The sequence below is a fragment of the Halichondria panicea genome, chromosome 9 (genome assembly GCF_963675165.1).
Source record: "Halichondria panicea chromosome 9, odHalPani1.1, whole genome shotgun sequence".
Classification (NCBI taxonomy): Eukaryota; Metazoa; Porifera; class Demospongiae; order Suberitida; family Halichondriidae; genus Halichondria; species Halichondria panicea.
Genome location: NC_087385.1, coordinates 2,750,992 through 2,769,891, shown reverse-complemented (window position 1 = coordinate 2,769,891; position 18,900 = coordinate 2,750,992). Strand labels below are relative to the sequence as shown.

The following is an 18,900-nucleotide window of genomic DNA, read 5'->3' as shown; positions in this document are numbered from 1 at the left end:
AAACAACAGGCCCCAGTGCATCATGTTTTGTAATAACAACAACAACGTGAAACCAATATCATAACAGTTATACATAGAAGTCCCTGCTTTTGTTACAATCGAGTTACTGTTTAATATGATATGCACAATAATAAAGGTGATTTGTACGTATAAAAACGATAGAGTCTAGCTGATACTGCAAGCCTTCGATGGGTCATAATTAAGTCCCTCTTGAAGCACTTTGTTAACCACTGCCCTGGCGATGTATGAAGCACTTCCACATTGACCATCGGGAAACAGTGCATAGAAACTGTCAGCCTAGGGAAACATAAAATGAGTTAAATACTGGTAGGAAGAACATATACTTGTTATGTATTTACCTGGAATAATAATGCTAAGAGTTTTGGCTACTCTGATCGAACAAGTAATAGTTGCCTACCTTGTAGCAGACAGAACTTTCGCCACCATCTGTGCCTTCATTGAAGTGCTCGATATCAACGGAGTGTAGATCCATTGAGTTTTGCAACAACTATTAATCAAAATCAAGACTCTCACTTTGCAGTGTATGACAAAGAAACACACAGTATTTTAAAAAACAAAGCTGTGTATACTAATTACGTACCTCGTCTAAATTTATTGATCCTTTGATAATTACTTCTGGATTTCTCTCGAGTACTGTTGATACCACCATCAGTAGCTATGCACGTACAGTAATACCCATGCAATCAGATCGATGTAATGCAACAAAGGAGGTGAAAGCAGCACAATACATGCAAGCTGATTCACGATAACTATAAGAAATCTGCTCTAAGAGTCATTGTATAATTTTATGGATTACCTCAACGATCATTTGCCTATACTCTGGGAAAGTGATGCTACTGAGTAGCTCCTCCACCTTGAGAGCAAAATTCTTCTCATGGGAACCCATCTCGTAAATGGCTGGGTGCTGCAAAAAAGTTAAAAGCTGGATAACCATGCAACTTGAACCACACTAATCGATGTATATCTAATTGTTTGGAGAGAAACTCCCATGCATATGTACCTCAACAAAGAGTTTAAGAATTGATGATATGTCACTGTACGTACCTGTGGCAACTGCTTGTCACTGACACTGATGCCTCCAGGTATGCGCTTCAATATCCCAAATACTTCAAAGCCATGTAAACAATGTAAAGAATCAAAATGCATGTTGCAAATTAGCATGTGGATGATGCACGTACGTGTTACCTTTGACATAAAAATCTTGAGGCACTCTGTTGAGAGCACCATCCAACTGCCTTTGACTAAGAGGTTTCCTGATGAAAAATAATACTGTATATAGCTATAGATGGTATGCGAATGGTTCTTATAATAGAAATACTGTACAATTGTACTAGTCCACAGAAAGCCATGTCGTTGTTTCACATAATGCATAATTGATCTCATAATGATATCTACATTGTACCAGGAGTACATTAAGAATTATCTTAATGTACTCCTGATTGTACTTAATTCACCTTGATTCATTGTCTAGGAGTATCCTTAGCAACAATTCCTTCACCTCTGACGGGGCAAGCTGGTGTACCGTCCTCTACAAGTGCATGAATATAACCACATGCATTGTTAGGAAACATCTTGTTTCTTACAGTGCTCATACTGGAGATTCTAGAACTCTCATTCTTCATAGCCTTGATGATCCACCTACACAGACATGACTGAGCAGCTACACAAGTATTATTGTCCTAAATTGAGTACGTATGTACAGTAGCTTGAATTATAGCCGATACTGGTTTGCGCTATGTACGTAGCTAGATCAGTTTTAGCTCACCCTATTCTGATCCTGATCATCCCATTGAAAACAGTGTGGTACTGACGTGTTATGTACTCACCAAGGTAGATCAACATCTACATGTATTGACACATGTTAAATCATCAATATAATTATGTTATATCACTCTAGAATGAGGTGAATTACGACAATCACATCATAATGCAAAAACACTTTACCTCTTGTTGAAGCACTGCCTCAACTGGGTTGTAAGGCATACACTTTTCATAGATGATCTCTGTGATCTCCTTGGGACTCATGGGCTCACTAACTATCAGTTCAGGGTGTCCAAATACTCCAAATGATACCTACATGCATATGAGGGAAGTAATCTATATATTACAGTAGGGTTCCCGTTTACATTCAGATGCAATTAAGCATGTGTGTTGATTGAGATTCAAGTATATTGTACGTGTTACAATGTCTACAAAACGTGCCAAAAAATAGCACACGTATCTCAAGTGTGTGCGTCTTCACCTCTTTGCCCCTAACAAGCATGCTGGTGAGAGCGGGTGCCAAACCGTCCACCACTTTACCCAGCATAGCCGCAGCCAGTCGCACAGTCTTCCTGTGATTGAAGAAAACATGAATGGGCACATCGTACTCACTTGTGTAACTAACTGATCACTCATTTACATGTACACTTCAACCTCAGTAATATACACTCTTCTGCTTCCCATCTGCAAATGCAGCTTTTGCAGCTATAACTTAATTAGCGGGCGAGTATTGGGAACCATATAATTATTTCTGCCATGTACGGTCAGGGGACTAATTTTAGGTGCATGGGACCATCAATGGTGCATCAATGGTGTTACAGTACGTTCCACTGTATACATCATCGTCATGTACATGTACACTGCAGCTTTAGTGTGACAATCTGTCACAATGGGTCTCACTAATGCAATTTTAGAACGTCATGGCTCCTACTTTTGGGCCTCAGACATTCCTCTGCTAATATAAACGGAGGTCATAATTATGTACTTATACCACACTTGTGTCACCACTAATTGATCTCATTGGTCAACAGCTGTATAATACATAGAAAATAACATACAGCCCCAGGTTTCAAGGTGTTTTTTTTAGAAAGTAAGCAAAGAAAGGAAGCTGCTCTCTAACAAGATGGCTAAGCCTCCATGGGTCCATGGGTGTAGTTTAGATACATTTATCCCAAGAAGAGGTTGCAACTCCAGTAAGGGACGTCAAATGGTAAACGCTTGGACCAAGGAGGCTTTTGAATATCTGTAGGAGTCGACCTGTTGCTCAACTGGACGGCTACAAAATCTACTGTGGAGCTACATGAGCTAGCTAGGTTCAGCTAGCTGGAAGCCATGCATAAACTTTGACCAGACCCGCCCACCACTAAATGCAGCTGCGAGGTTTGTACATGTAGCTAGCTAGCTACCTGTACTGTAGCTCTGAACTAGTCTGTTATTGTCAACAACACCACAGTCTACTTGTAATCCTCTACTTCTGAGCCACAGCCTTGACTACTGACTGAGCACAGAGCAAGAATTTGACTATACAGGCTTCAGCTAGTTCAGTTCAATACTGTCAAGCTTACACAACATTTTTGAATTTTATTGCGTGCAATGTACCAAATTTTGTCAAGATGCATCGTATCAATTCAAATCTGGTGAGGAAGTAGATTATAAGAATAGTGCCTGGGGGAAGTAATTATATAATATAATTACTGGACATCACCTAGGACACGGACTGAATCAGTAAATAAGTTATAGATAGTACATGGGCATGAGGTATCTATGTGTTATAGTGTCCCATATCACGAGGGCTTGCCCGAGGGATGAGGGACACTATAACCATAGATACCGAATGCACATGTGCTAACTGATTTAGATCCCACTTTTCATTGGCTGCCTCAGGCAAGAAGTTGTATCTATAAAAGCAGCAAGCCTTAGCAATAGCTTTATTTTTGAAAATGTCCTGTTCTGACAAGCTAGTCTAGATGATTTCTGCTAAAAAAAACCTTTGCATTGGCCTTGCTTCAACATTGGAATGGACAAACTAGTGACTCCACCTTGTGCAGGAAGCGCTCTGCAACAAATGAGCCCAGCCTCCTCTTTATCTGCACTCAAGCCCCACCCCAGCTCAAGCTTCTCAGTAAACTGTTCTGATATGTACGGCTAGCTAGCAAGGAACAGCTTGCAGCAATGCTACAGTGCACTATCGTTCCCAAAAAGACACAGGAGTCTACTGCAATTTGAAACATGGCTGCAGGATAGAAACAGAAGTTAGGAGGAGAAATGCTACAAGTTGAAGACATGCTTTCATGCTTGTGACAATGGACCCAGAACTGTTAAAATCATTGGCTCTTAGTGTTCCTCGACAAGAAAAGATACTGGTGAACCCTACCATCAACCCAGCAAACGCTATAGAAACTGGTAGTGAAAAAACTGAACAGCCATAGCTAGCTAATTATCATGCAGCTACAGCTTTATTATCATTTCTGTACATTCAAAAATAGTATTTGTACTTTATACCCTCAAGCTTATAATTCCCTGGGAAACTATGAGATTATGGCTCATAATTCCCTGCTAAACACACACAAGTGGGATCTAAGTCAGATATACCACACCAGGATATGCACCCCATAATATATCCTCCTCTTAGGTGTGGTATATCCTATACAAATGGAGCTGCGTAGGAACAGACTTTGTGGTAATGGTTATGGTTCTACTTGGCTGAAATGATTTAGACTCCTTACATCATGTCGAAAATGAATTTCATGTGGAGGAAATGCACTACATTAGTTATTGTAATCACTCTTAACATTACTGTATTAATGATGCCTGGGACAGTTGTACCTACGTCCTGAATTGAAAGAAAAGTTCATAATAATACTTTAATCATTCTTCCGTTTTACGCAGCCACAATACAACAATGCATACTGTATAATATTGATGATGCCTGGGACAGTTGTGCCTACGTGCTGAATTGAAAGAACAACTTTCAGAAGTTTATAATAGATCATAACACTATACTTTAACTTTTAATCATTATTCAGTTTTAGCAGCCACGATACAACAATGCAAGCATGAGAGTCCTGAATTTTGACAGTAAGTTTTAAGGATTGACTATTTAGATTTGCATGCATGGTGCTTTCTTGCAGGATGTAGCAAGTACATCATTTGGATCACGTATCTCGTGACACTATGTGCTGGTAGTGAGTACTGGGTGAGACAAAACTCCACTGTGGACTGCCCAGCTGCTGTTCTCAACGAAAGGTGTGTCACTATATTTGATATGGCAAGAAACAACTCAAAATATTTTGTTTCGAACACTATAATCAACTTTCTTTCTGGCGTGCATATTATTAATGCGGACAATGGCACTGCAACAGCAGGAGTATGGATTGGTACTATAGACTCGGTATTTACTGGTCAACGTACCACTAACATCACACTTATAGGAAGCCAGAGTGGGAATACTGTCATTCACTGCAATAGTACACAAGTTGGGTTTTCATTTCTAAATGTAGTTAACGTGATTATCTCGCAGCTCAAGATTCAACACTGTGGATTTGATATTATGAAAAACAATGGTTATGAGCACATGAGTGAACACTACCTTGTACCTTCGACAATAGCATATGCAACTTTACTAATTGTGAATGCTTCGCATGTCATGATTCAAGGTGTAGATATCTTAAATAGCACTGGGATTGGCTTGCTAGCTCTTGAAATGCGTGATGAATTTATAGTTGAGCGATGTAATTTTCAAGGCAACTGTGATAACAGTATAGTGAATGCTCTAGGAGGAAATGCTTACATTGAAATGGCTTACAAGGAATGCTCACTAACCATTCAGGAATCTCGATTTTCAGATACCCTGGCTACAAAGGAAATAAGCCTGAACAGGGGGGAACATGAAGTAGTTAAAGGTAACTTTAGCAACAAAATAGTTCAACAGATAAAATCATTGACTGAGAATTCCCTGAGAAAAGGGTATCACTCGCTAAAGCTCTCAGATCAGCGATCAGCAGGACTGACTATAGATGCTGGGGGAGCAAATGTAACGATTATAAACTGCAGATTCATCAATAACACAGCCCAATCAGGAGCACATTTACTGCTAGGAATCTCAGAATCACCAAGCATCACAGTGAAAAATTGCTCATTTTTGAGAGGTACCTCATTAAGGAACCGAGGAGGAGTGTGCATAACATACATTGGTAAAATCAAACCGGTCCATTATCTTACAAACAATATCCAGAGGCTTAACCTGAGTATTAACCTCACTGATTCTTTGTTTAAGAATCAATTTGGTGGGGCTATATGTGTTGAATTTAAACAAGACGGCCCAAACCTCGATCATAATTCTAAAGTTAGGCTTGTGATGCAGAACATTGTATTCACTGATAACATAGCTACACGAGGGGCTGCACTTCAACTTAGCATTAGATCGGTGTTCCCATATGCTAACATTTCAGTTGTCGACTGTCAATTCAATAGGAATGCGGCATTGAACTATGGTGGAGCAATATTTTGGTGGACAGAAACGACAAAAACTTATAGCGGAAACTTCACAATCTTATCATCAAATTTTTCCACCAACATTGCTGATTCTGGGTCAGCAGTAAGTTTAACGTCTACACATAGCCACCAGAAGGGTATGCCTGTATACATACACAACTGTATTTTTAACAATCACAGTACATCTGCCAACGATGACACTGGTGTTGTAATACAAGTGACAACTACACGATTATTTTTATCAGAATCAAAAATATCGGACAACATATGTAGAGGTATCTATTTGATTCACGAGTCAACTCTTCAAATCTGTGGTAATGTCTGGATCACACGAAATCAAGCAAAAGCTGGTGCTGGAATATTTTTCGACTGTCTTCCTGTAAAATGCTCCACGTCAACAGACGTTAGCCAATTAAAACTGGAAAAATATGCACAATTGTACATCAACGACAACATTGCTAGTGATTACGGAGGAGGGATGATAGTCAAAACCGGGCCCCAAATGTGCTTTTTTCAAGTAGCAGACACTGACCCAAAATCTCTAGGGAAAATACACATGAGTGGTAATTCTGCAGCCATTGCAGGCACAGCAATATACGGAGGGGATCTTGACCAATGTTTCTTGAGAGCGACTAAAGAAACCCTGCGTGCAGAATTATTTTGGACCATATTTAATATTACTGAAAGATACACTGCACCATCACTACTTGCTTCACAACCGTACAAAGTCTGTTTCTGCAATATCTCGATTCGACACAATTGTGTGTCTCAATTCAGTGTTAAAGTGTTCCCTGGCCAGGCATTTCAGGTTCAGGTGATTGGAGTTGGACAGTACAACTATTCCTCGCCCTCAGTCATACGAGTTGTGGTTCCACCAGGAGTCGAAGTAGGTAAACAACAAGTAGCACAAGAAGTCAAAACATACTGCACATCACTTTTGTACACACTACAAACCCTTGAAAAGAGTATCGCCTTTGAGCTGTTTGTAGAAACCCCATTTTCATTGATTTCTTATTTACCAGCGGCAGAACCTGCTACAGTGGTTGCTACAATCTTAGATTGTCCTCTTGGATTTCACCTTCAAAAGAAGTCTCAGACATGCGATTGCTTGCCACAACTTATAAGAAAAGGTGTCACCTGTGATATTGACACACAAACAGTTGGTCGATCGAATTCACTCTGGATTGGAAATTACTCAAATAATGTGGTTGCCCACAATAACTGCCCCTTTGATTACTGCAACCAAAGCACAATGAGCTTCAGACTGTCTAATCAAGATGATCAGTGTAATTGGAATCGAAGTGGATTACTTTGTGGAGCGTGTAAAGATGGATTTAGCATTATGTTGGGAACGTCAAAGTGTCAAAAGTGTTCAAATACCTATCTATTGCTCTTGATACCAATTTTGCTTGCTGGATTTGGTCTGGTAATTTTCTTATTGAAATGTAACTTTACAGTATCAGTAGGAACAATAAATGGACTGATATTCTATGCCAACATCATTCAAGTTAACAAAAACATTTTCTTTAGCTCACATCCACCTGGAATTATGTCTACCTTGTCGTATGTTCTCTCTTTGCTTATAGCATGGATAAATTTAGACCTGGGAATTGAGGTTTGCTTTGCAAATAATTTGGGAACATTTGGCCACACATGGCTACAGTTCTTGTTCCCTATCTATATTTGGTGCATTATCGGACTACTGATCATAGTGTGCAGATACTCGACTACTGTCTCCAGGCTTGCTGGCTCCAACACAGTGTCTGTTCTAGCTACTTTGTTCCTGCTCTCTTATACCAAGCTTCTCCGGACCACCCTGAATGCATTCTCTCTCTTAGTCATCACTGACCCCAATGACACTGCTCATCTGAGGTGGCTCCTAGATGCCAACTACGGGTACCTACAATGGCCTCATCTTGGTCTGTTCTTAGTCGCCCTGTTCACACTAGTGTTTCACCTCATACCATTCACTGTACTGCTTTTGCTTGGCCCCGCACTTCAAGCCCACACCAACTATAGAGCACTAGCCTGGGTAAACAAAATCAAGCCATTCCTGGATGCATACCATGGTCCTTACAAAACCAAGTATCGCTATTGGACTGGGCTCATGCTGTTTGTACGAGTGTTTCTGATGACTGTTTTTGCTGCTAATGCCCTTGGTGACCCAAAAATCAACCTGCTAACAATTATGATAACTACGTTAGTGCTGCTAATAGTATGGATAAAGGTGGGGAGAATCTATCGAAAATCCCCAGTTAATGTGCTCGAGCTAGTATATTTAATCAACATAGAGATATTTGCAATGATTACTTTCTACCTTAAAAATGGAAGCAACACCGAAGGTCAGCAACAAATACTCAGCTTGATTGCAGTAGGAAGTGCTTTTGTGGTGTTTATAATAGTTTTAATATGCCATTGTTATACAAAACTGGTACAGACTAAGATAGTTAGGAAACTGCATAAGAAAGTGAAACGTAACATCCAATTGCAGAATGTTCAACCAGAAGAGCCACAAATGAAAGCTAGGTCTATGTCACCTACAAGAACGGAAATCAACCTGAGGGAGTTGCTTCTAGCTGAACAATGAGTCAAAATTATTCAAAATTAATATACACCTTAGAAAACTCTAAACTACATTGCTTTAGTATTCAGTAGGTGTTATTTTCTTTTCTATGCACAGTATATAGAGTATAGGCAACTTGAATGTGTGAGCTGCAACTAACACGTACTGTATCATCTTTAGCTTGCAAAAATCAACAATTCGACTAGTACATGTGGTTGGTGACATGATTATACATGTAGCAGGTGAATTTTCAAGGGTTAAAATTTTTTTGCACAGATTGGCTATTTTGGTGAATTGGGTATAATATTTTATTTTCGAGGATAACCAGTTTTTTTTTAGTGGACTTGAACATGCATTTTCGCGGTTAAAAATTTCGCGAAATCTATAAAAAAAAATTAACGAGTGTTCAAGCTAATGCCTCTCGCCATGTTATGCTTTCACTCAAAAAGTATTAGTAGTTTCTATAATGAATTTTACATTAAAGTTAGCTTATCAATATAAACTCACTGAGAAGAAAAGACTTATTTACATGCATCTATTGTTGTTCTTTCAGGATCTGTAGTTCAGTGTATATAATTATTTAAGAAGAAAAGACTTGTGTACATGCATATTGTTATCTATATTGTTATATGGTAGTGTTTTGTGGCAGGCCCTCAAGAAAAAGATGACTCTGCCAGGAGAATCTAGATTCTGGATGTTATTTTCTCACACGTGGGGAATAAGCGCGCATGCGCATTACATCCACAGGAATAATTAAAGGGTGTGTCCAAAGAGATCAATTTCACAAATGGCTACTAATGCTAGCTGTTTTAACAGATACTATTTAACTCTTGTAGCTAACAAAAAGCTAGCTGCTTTAGTGCAAGGCTAACTCATATGTTGAATATAAAGTTTGTGTGAACAGATGATGCTATGAAAGATTCTGAAGAGACTGCAACAGCCTTCAATGTGAGTCAAACTAGCCATAACTCGAGAAAGAAGCTTTAGTTTGCTAATCCACGAATCAAAATCCAAGAGAACGTGGTTAAAAGCCTATAGAAGCTGTTAGTTTTCGTCGCATTGCAACCGTTGAACAGTTACAGCTGGAACAGACACACAGACAGACAGACAGACACACACACACACAGTCAGCTTTATCGTATCCCTCGTGCGGCTACGCCTCGAGGCATAATAATTATTAGCCCTCAACAATAAAAATTAAGTACTTACAGTTACGGGATATTGTATTTAATATAAGCATAATTATATACTACACATCTTGGGAGGTTTTTGACTGTCTCTACCAGGCCATAAAGCGAGCTGTAAAGCTGCAGATTGTTACTCACTCAATCTTTCATTAAACGTGACGCTATTGACCCTGGCATTCCTCCTCTGAGCCTAGCAGCTTTAACAACCATGTACTTGGCCAGTCAAGGATTGAGTTATTAACTGTACACTGCATGACATTAGACCAGTGCTTACCAGTGTTTCTTCTCGCCAGCGTCATCATAAATGGCCTGAAGTGTTTCTTCAATCATCTCTTCACATAAATAAATAAATAAATAATAATTATGGGTGCAAGTTGAAACACCATAATCATTGGGTATTGAATAGAGGTTGACTTGGTTAGAAAAGAGGCGTACATGTACGTATATAAAAAGTGTTCTGTTCAAAAGCCTGGTCTCAAGCTAAATAAGGGCTTAAATAGAAGCTCTGGCCACTATTAGAGGAACGATGAAACATATTTAGTATTACAGCTCAAGGACGGAGCTTTCAAAAAAAGCTATGAAGTCACCTTCAGTGTCAATCCTCCACTGTTCATTGCGTTTCCCCAACTCGTCGATAATGTACAGCCTCCCAAGCTGATTGGTGTGAGCCTGGAGAAACCCCCAAAAATTAAGAACAGTTCAGGCAATTTGCACATATCACAGTATCCCAAGTTACGTACAGCATAATTATATCGCTGTACATACATGTATAATAGTATAGGGCTATAACAGCGACTTATACTTACAACTTTGGCTAAAGATTCCAGAAGCTGTTCAGCTGAGTCATTCTTCAGACTCTGAATAACAGGGAGAGAGAGTAGCAATTTACAACATCTGTATAATATATACCTGAACAAAAATAGATGTATGACCCAATTTCTTACAATTAGAGCCTAGTAAAAATAACTAACTAAACTGTGAAATCACAGTATACACAGTACATAAGAAGATTGGAGGGCAAAAAAAGGTGGACGTAAGCTTTGCAACGTCCTAGCTTCCCAGGAGGGAGCAACATTATGTAAAAAGTCAGAAGACAGTTCACTCACTGCAGAAGAGAATAACGGTTCCACCTCAATCAAGGGGTTAGTTTCGGACAGCTGCTGTATCTCCGAGTCATCCACCATGAAGACATCGTAGTCATCCCCCCCAATATGACTACCGATGCTGACAGAGCTGCTAGAGCTGAATAGATTTGTAGCAGACGCTGTCCTGCGGGGAGGACTGGGGGGAGTGGAAAAAAGTGTTAAGTAAATGGTTTGGTGGTTAAGTTAAATTACATGAAGGCATAAGTATAATAATTACCTGAGGCGTGCGTGGGCGGCCACAGGTATAGTAGTCTGTTGGTTTGTTTGTTTGTGTATTTTGAGTCTACTCACCTGGATGTCACAGCGCTGCGTTATACAGAACGGATAGTCTTCACACAACAAGTTATTAGTTTTAATAGTGGCAGATTTTGATGTTAAAGCTTTTTTGTCGAATAAAAGCGAGCAAAAGCTAAGAAGCTTGAACTTACATGTAAACTTGCACGTTGGCAGCTAGCTAACTACACGCGACCTTTATTCGAGAGATAGACTACGTATTTGCAGCTAAAGTGATCCTGTACCAGGAGCAATGGAAAAGTAGAAGCTAACTGGTTGTTGGCTGACTCTGGATCCTACATGTATACTCCAGCATGGCAGGAGCCATACTTCTCTAAGACTCCAGGTTTCTTTGCTGTGATCCCAGTCCACAGTGCATATCTCATGTACCACTAAAACTCTGTTCTCAAATGTTTCAGCATGCCTAGTCTGGTTTAGTTTTATTGCTCTTGAGTTGCTGTGCTAGTCATACATGCTACATGCACTGCATTACATCACTCCTCTGGTTTCTTTATAATCATGTCACCAGCCAAGGGTTTGCACTTTAGTGCTCTAGTTATTATTGTGGTTAGTCAAATCACACTATATACCGTATTACTAGAATGTTTTGCGAGCATCAAACATTTGTGAACTTTGCGAGGGTTGATCAATTCGCAACAATAAAATATTCTAGTAATACGGTACATGTACATACAGGTAAGTAATGTTAAACAACTGTAAAATGCTCATTGCATAATACTCATTGCATAATGCTGACACGATAGTTATTTTATAGTCTCACTTGTTGAGTCTCTTCTGCAGAGTTTTGTCAGCGTCCTCATCCATAGTCACCTCAAGGTTTTCTATGTAGGAGGTGGGGATCAGTGCCTGCAGGCTGCTCAGACGAACTTTAACGCCGTCCACTGATCCATGTTTCACCTTAGCCAAGAAGTTGATGAATTTGCGAAAATTGTTTCCTCTGTAACGGTAATAATAAACAATTGGTTGTGAAAAATGTGTTGTAGGAAAGAAGAGGTCTATGCACATTTACACATGTACATGCAACCATCTACCTGTATTAGGTGCAAACACAAAAACTTGCATGTAGTACGTGTATATTAATTGACTTCAATACACAACCTTACTTGAGTCTGTTCTCAGTTAAGTAGATGCACATGGTTGGTTTGCCAGACATGTTCCAGTATAGGTTGAGGAAGGACATGGTGGACTGTGTGGAGAGAGCACACATTCAGTGCATCATTTACAGGTAATAATAGCAAGGGCATATAAAAGAAGAGAGGGCATGCAACTCCACTACCAGTACACGTAGCTAGCAGAGTTTAAACGTGGGCGGAGGAATTATGTGCATTTGCATGAAGTGCTAAAATTTCTATTTTTAGCATTTCATGCACAGTCATGCACATTCATCCGCCCACGTTTGAACTCTGCTCATTTGGAGTTGCATGCCCTCTCTTCTTTTATACGTCCTTGATAACAGTATGCACAAAATTGCCACAATCCTAGCTGCTATCACAATCCTAGCTGCTATCACAATCAAGGACAGTATGAAGTTTGTGAAAAGTGTACTAGCACCATGTGCAAATTTGTGTTTGTACATGTGCATTTTATTGTAAACGCACTGTGAACAGATCGATAAGCATCATGACATCAAAAGATATGTAAAAGTCCACATTATAGTCCGTCGGAAAGAACATCACCATCTGGCCCAAGATTCGGTACACCTGAATATACACATACAGGTCTGAACTTTCTTTGGCTGGACAGTGGAGTACTCACCTTGCTGGTTCCCAGTGCTCCTATTGGTCTGCTGGGTCGACCAGATAGCCCCAACTTTTTGTTGGCACCAACATTCTGGAAGACCTGTGAATTAAACAAGCTAGTTTGGTACGAAGACAGTCTGTGAGTATGTAGTGCACTCCTACATAGGTTGGTACTTCATACAAGGCGTATCATACAAATGTGCAGAGTATAATTATTATTCAAATGTCTATAGTGCATGTATTATAGGAACTTAAATTAATACCGTATAGCGGTCGAAACACAAAATTTTCGAGGATAGTGGTTCAAATGACCACACCCCTACAGTAGAGAGGTTTCAATACCTGATGTAAACCAATTTTTGAGGCAATTTTGTTTTTCTGGGTCAATCCTTGAAACCAAAATTTTGTGCCTCGAAATATACGGTACATGTATATCAGCGTCTGCATCTGGTAGCTGGTGTTACATGTATATCAGCAGGTCAATACCTATCGGCAGTATCTACGTACAGTATTAGGTGACGACTCCATCATGGGCAGAGAATCATAATTACACCAAAGAGATTATTATTATGTTACAGGTGTAAGCTGTACCTAGTATCCAATGGCTGTTGTTACCTTCATAAGGATGTCTCCAGGTGGTCTGATCTTGATGGGCTCTACCTGTTTTTGAGTCTGGGTAGGAATGCCGTGAGTGGCAAGGATGGCTTGCAATCTGGTGGACAATGACAATGACAATAACAATGACGGCGTACTAACAGTACGTATAGCAGGTTATTTTCGTATGGTGGAGATTTTCCTATTTTCCGTACTGTAGAGCATCATACGAAAATTAAAACTACGAAATTATTCTACCGCAATAGGTTCAACATCACTATTCTGAGCTGCATGAATACAAAAAATTTGCACCAACGAAAATTACCCGTTATTCGGTATACAAATTGCTCCAAAGGGTATTCTTGCTGATAATATACAACATTGTACATCATGCATGTACATGATATTTTACCAGGACTTACCTCGTGGTCTCTGAGATGAGTGCCACCTGTATGATGGTGTCATGGCCTGGGGCCCTGAACCCAAGGTGCCTGGCCATACCAGTGTGTCTGGTATGGTGTGGTAGACGTAGCCCCAGGGGGTCCAGGTCATTCAGAGTAAGCAGATTGTCACCTGGCACAAAAGTACATGTGTAAGGAGTATGCATGGTACACAAATGAGGTTGTACATGACTGTAGATGTACATTTCACATATGCATCTACTGTCTGCTTCCTGCCTCCAACGCAGGTCTCCTATAACATAAGGAGTGGAAGCAGGGATGTACATGCATGCATATTATATTGATATCCACACAGTCATACTTTACAAACGAGTGGTGTGCTTGTACAGGTATTACTAGATTTCTAACCAGGGTTCATAATTATCATGCACACTGAGGATCAACTCACGAGTGAGTCTTGCAATGAGGTAAAGTGCTTGTGCCCAGAGAAAGGGGATGCCTTCGTTCATGGGCTCCATCTTGAGCTCTCTGACAGTGACAGCACTTCCCACAGTTGGCACCTCATCACTCAGTTCAGACTCACATACATAATACAGTCGAGGAACCACCATCCAGTCTAAAGCAGTACGTGAGACTCGCATATCATTGGGATCAAGTAACCAACGCCAACAATGATATTAAAGCAAATATATACATGTTATATACATGTACAGTGTATCAACCTTCTGTAGCAAAACTATACCTTAATTATATATATATCCACACGCCCACACAATATGTAGCTACATGTATAGCCCATTTCAACATCAACTCATGACAGTCTAAGTGAGTACATTACAGCACTGACCTTCCACCCCTGGTATATCACTGTGATGAAGGACCAGACACTTCTCAAGCTTCTTCCAGTACTTGTCAGCTTCCTCCGTGTTCCCACGACAATACTCTGTGTACACAAAATTAATAATGATGGATTTACCGAAAAATTACACTCACCAGAGAGGATCATAATGATGAAGAACAGTGGCCACTCACACTCTATACCCTCATATTGCTGCAACAACATCAGCTAGGCCATGAACTCATTTGTGTGGGACGTACATGTTGTATGTTGCATACATGATGGATTGTATAATAATTATGTTAGAGCTACATGTAGCGCTAATTGATCAACAAGGTCCATGATCAAGTGAACACCAATAGTGTTCTAAATGTAGTTTTCATCCAGACACATTGCCCCACCCCACTGACACCACTAGCACTTTTGTGGTGGGTTATTTGTAAAAATTAACCTAAATACATAATTATATCTCCTCTCTCCTTAAGGCATTGTTGCTAGGCAACAACAAGAGTTTTGATGAACACAAATACATGTATCTTACCAACATTATATATTATGTACATGTGCATGTAGAGCAGCTGTCAGTGACTCACCGTGAGATCTTCAGGATTGTAGTACTTCTTAGAGGGGTCTTCCTTGACAGTGTGATGGCCATCCCTGGAAAATCGCTTGAACCCGTACGTTGTGCCATTCTTTCCATCAGGCTAATTTTGTACATGCACATGCGCAACACAAATTGTAATTGTAGAATACTAGGTGTATATAATGCACATGAACATGATTGTAAATTGACTTATAAATTTAACCTAAAATGTACGTGCACATACAAAATGTAGCTATATTTTAACACTATAATTATACATGTATATGTTATTGTACAATGTACAAACATACGTACTGTACAGGTATTGTACAATAATTGTACTTACTCCGAGCAGCTGCTTAGTTCTCTCCTCAGTTCTCTGGCGTAGGGCAGTGTCGTCAATAGAGAAAGCAGGGTAGCCTGAGATCATGAGCAGGGAGGCGTCGGTCTCCTTTGAGCTTGACTCTCGAGGCAGAAGGTTGTTTAAAATGACACAGTTGCGATACTGCGCGTCTGGGTCAACATGGATGATGGATAGAGATGAACCCTGACTGCCAAACAGATTCAGCCCGTTCATCGCCTCCAGGGCAGCCTTTGCCATACCAATGGAGCTGTATACAGAAATATGGACCTCCATGAACTAACCAATTTGGTATAATTTTGCAGTACGTACCTAGCATGCAATTCCCTACGTCCCACATTGTCTCTGGAACCCCTCTCCCACATCCCGTAGTCAGGAATTCGATAAGCCCTCTCTACATAGTAGACCACATTCTGTACAAAGTCCACCTCATCCATTGTAAAGATCACCTGAACGGGAACACAGTTTGATTAAACAGGTTCTTTCACCTATAAACTACTGTTACAGTAATGAATAATGAATTGGGAAATTATATTTTGAGACATCTGACAATAATTATAGGAATGCCTTTATTGTTTTACTACATGTATGTACCTGGACATCAGCTGCAGTCATTTGAGCCAACATAAGTAGAAAAAGAGAAGTACCATCGATCTGCATCACGTGAAGACTCATTACTCATACATTATCCAAGCTCCCTCACCTGTAGGTGTCCCCATTCTTGATGGTCGACCACTGGGTCCCCAGTGAGGCAATCAAAGCGAGAGTGTAGGGCATCTTCCCATGACTGACTCATCTTGAAGCTCTCAACCTACATGTACAACACAGTAATAAGTTAGAAGTAGGCATGCAGGCACTAATAAAAAACATCAGTTTATTGTGTTTTCACAAAGGCCAATGCGTATCAGACGTCCAGCTATTTAAGTTGCCTGATGTGTTCTACACACGAGCAGTGGAATATTAAAATCTGACCTTGGATGCCTGCCTCATGTAGCAGAATAGTATACCTCTCATGCACTTGACAGCACTCTGCTCCAGCTCATGTGTGCGACCCTTGTCATCACCAATGTGCCTGTAAGTATACACATTATAAGTGGGCTAGCGAACATACTGTAATTGTAAGACACTTAAGCTCAATGTCAGCATTAAAACAACACAGCTGTCAATAATGAAAAGGTCGTATTAAATCTTCATACTAACAGATTATAAACTCGTTCCCAGGCCGATTTTTCTTTAATAGAACAAGTTGAAAATACATCCCGTTTTTGTATCTGGGCGTGGTTAGGAACCGAAGCTGAGATTCTTCACATTTTGTTTCCTGTCATTTTTCCCTGTATAAGTTGAATACCATAATTTAGCTCCGTGTAGACTACAGGCTAATAGGTAGAAAACCAACACTGCCGGCCCTTGTCGACAGGTACATGTACGTGTGTTATTCTTGACGAATCTCTCTTATTTGGTTCCTAATCATTTCCAGTACAATCAATACCAGGCCTAGTTGGTGACCTAGCGTTATTTTAGAGACAACTCGGCCTGGTTACGAGGCTAACTAAGGGATATGAAAGCGAGCATATTAAAAAATGTGTCTGTGCCTACCTGTAGGCAAGAGAGACGGACCATAGAGCAGAGGCACAGTAGACATTATCTCTGACTCTGGCATGACGACTCTTGCCTCGAGGGAACAGCCCCAGGGTGTGGCTCTGGTGACACAGCAGGGTCCTATGTACTGCAGAAATGCATCATGCAAGTACATGTAGGTATTTGTGGTCTAGTCACAAAGAATCAGCATTCTAGTGTCAGAGGCCTAGACAATCAATCTGAATAGGGGTAGAGTTAAAATGTTCGCCTGTGGCCTGGGAACAAGGCTAGGGTAGAACTAGCCTCGATCCCAGGCCGCACTTCCCACTTCACTTAGGGAAGTGGGCCTGGTATCGACTGCTTGCGCATGCGCTAATATCCCCCCGATATCTGGATAACATCGTATATGCTCAGTAAAACTATGACATCACAACGAATGGAAGTGGATGGAAGGAAGTAGATAGAAAGTTCGATTGAAGGTTTCTAGCCCGTCGGATAGCATTCTCTGATAGCTACCCTTAGCCTGCTATGTTAACAAAAGACTCACAGCCTGCAACATATAGCTCTGTGTATGACTTTTAGGATATTTTCTCTGGTGAATCCAGTATTATAGGAAATTTTAAGGGAAAAAATATCCAATAATTTGGCGCATGCGCAAGCAGTCGATAGCAGGCCTTCTTTTCTATGAAGGCCGGGTGAAGGAGGCTAGGGTAGAACAAGTACATACAGCTGTACTTACATGACTTGTATATGTACAGTAGACCTACATGCACATGTAGATACCGTATCTATTTTTTTACAGGGCTACCCTTATAAGAGATGAACAAACAAACAAACCTAGAAAGAAATAAGAGTAACAGTCATACATACGTACAACCTTTTTGATACTGATGCTATACGTACATTTGTACATTTAAGATGGTAGATCTCTCACAAAACGTAAACTACAAAAAACAAAAAACAAAAAAACGTATTTATGTCGTCTTGTGGTAACCAGATAGGCTGTCAAGACTCTATGTATAACAATTTTTCATTTGCTGGATCCAGCATACATACGTACGTACATGAAACACATAAACCCAGTACACGCACAAGACAGCTGCCTGTACACGTACACGTGTCTTGAGACGAAAACATACTAGATACTAGCGTTGTTTGTATATAGATACTAGTGTCTACCTTCTTTGTAGTATCTGTTAAGCATGTCAACACGTATCTCTTCTTCAATCTCCATCTCAACAGCCTTGCTAGCATGCAAGATCAGATCTGTTTCTCGTGTAGACAAAGGGTACGGGTCGTTATACTAGTAATAGATCTAGGTCTAAAACTGGGGGCTTGATT

The 18,900-nt window shown here is 40.2% G+C and overlaps 2 protein-coding genes across 2 annotated transcripts; one reads left to right on the top strand and one right to left on the bottom strand.

Annotated features, from left to right (window-relative positions):
• Window positions 1–44: 44 nt before the first annotated feature.
• LOC135342093 (phosphorylase b kinase regulatory subunit beta-like) lies at window positions 45–18,887 on the bottom strand. Its single transcript, XM_064538780.1, has 32 exons — window positions 18,739–18,887; window positions 17,578–17,707; window positions 16,954–17,053; window positions 16,685–16,792; window positions 16,576–16,635; window positions 16,294–16,430; window positions 15,967–16,231; window positions 15,631–15,741; window positions 15,193–15,250; window positions 15,047–15,142; window positions 14,648–14,815; window positions 14,221–14,371; window positions 13,820–13,916; window positions 13,221–13,304; window positions 13,064–13,165; window positions 12,569–12,651; window positions 12,226–12,402; window positions 11,133–11,307; window positions 10,833–10,883; window positions 10,614–10,695; window positions 10,301–10,358; window positions 2,264–2,354; window positions 1,966–2,094; window positions 1,787–1,863; window positions 1,605–1,659; window positions 1,476–1,549; window positions 1,207–1,274; window positions 1,066–1,127; window positions 818–925; window positions 602–676; window positions 419–508; window positions 45–297 (listed from the first exon to the last, which is right to left on the bottom strand). Exons 1-32 carry the CDS (start codon window positions 18,791–18,793, stop codon window positions 166–168), a joined length of 3,309 nt encoding a protein of 1,102 aa, XP_064394850.1. The 5' UTR covers window positions 18,794–18,887; the 3' UTR covers window positions 45–165.
• On the top strand, window positions 2,090–9,370 carry LOC135342092 (uncharacterized). Its single transcript, XM_064538779.1, has 2 exons — window positions 2,090–4,860; window positions 4,914–9,370. Exons 1-2 carry the CDS (start codon window positions 4,839–4,841, stop codon window positions 8,861–8,863), a joined length of 3,972 nt encoding a protein of 1,323 aa, XP_064394849.1. The 5' UTR covers window positions 2,090–4,838; the 3' UTR covers window positions 8,864–9,370.
• Window positions 18,888–18,900: the final 13 nt, after the last annotated feature.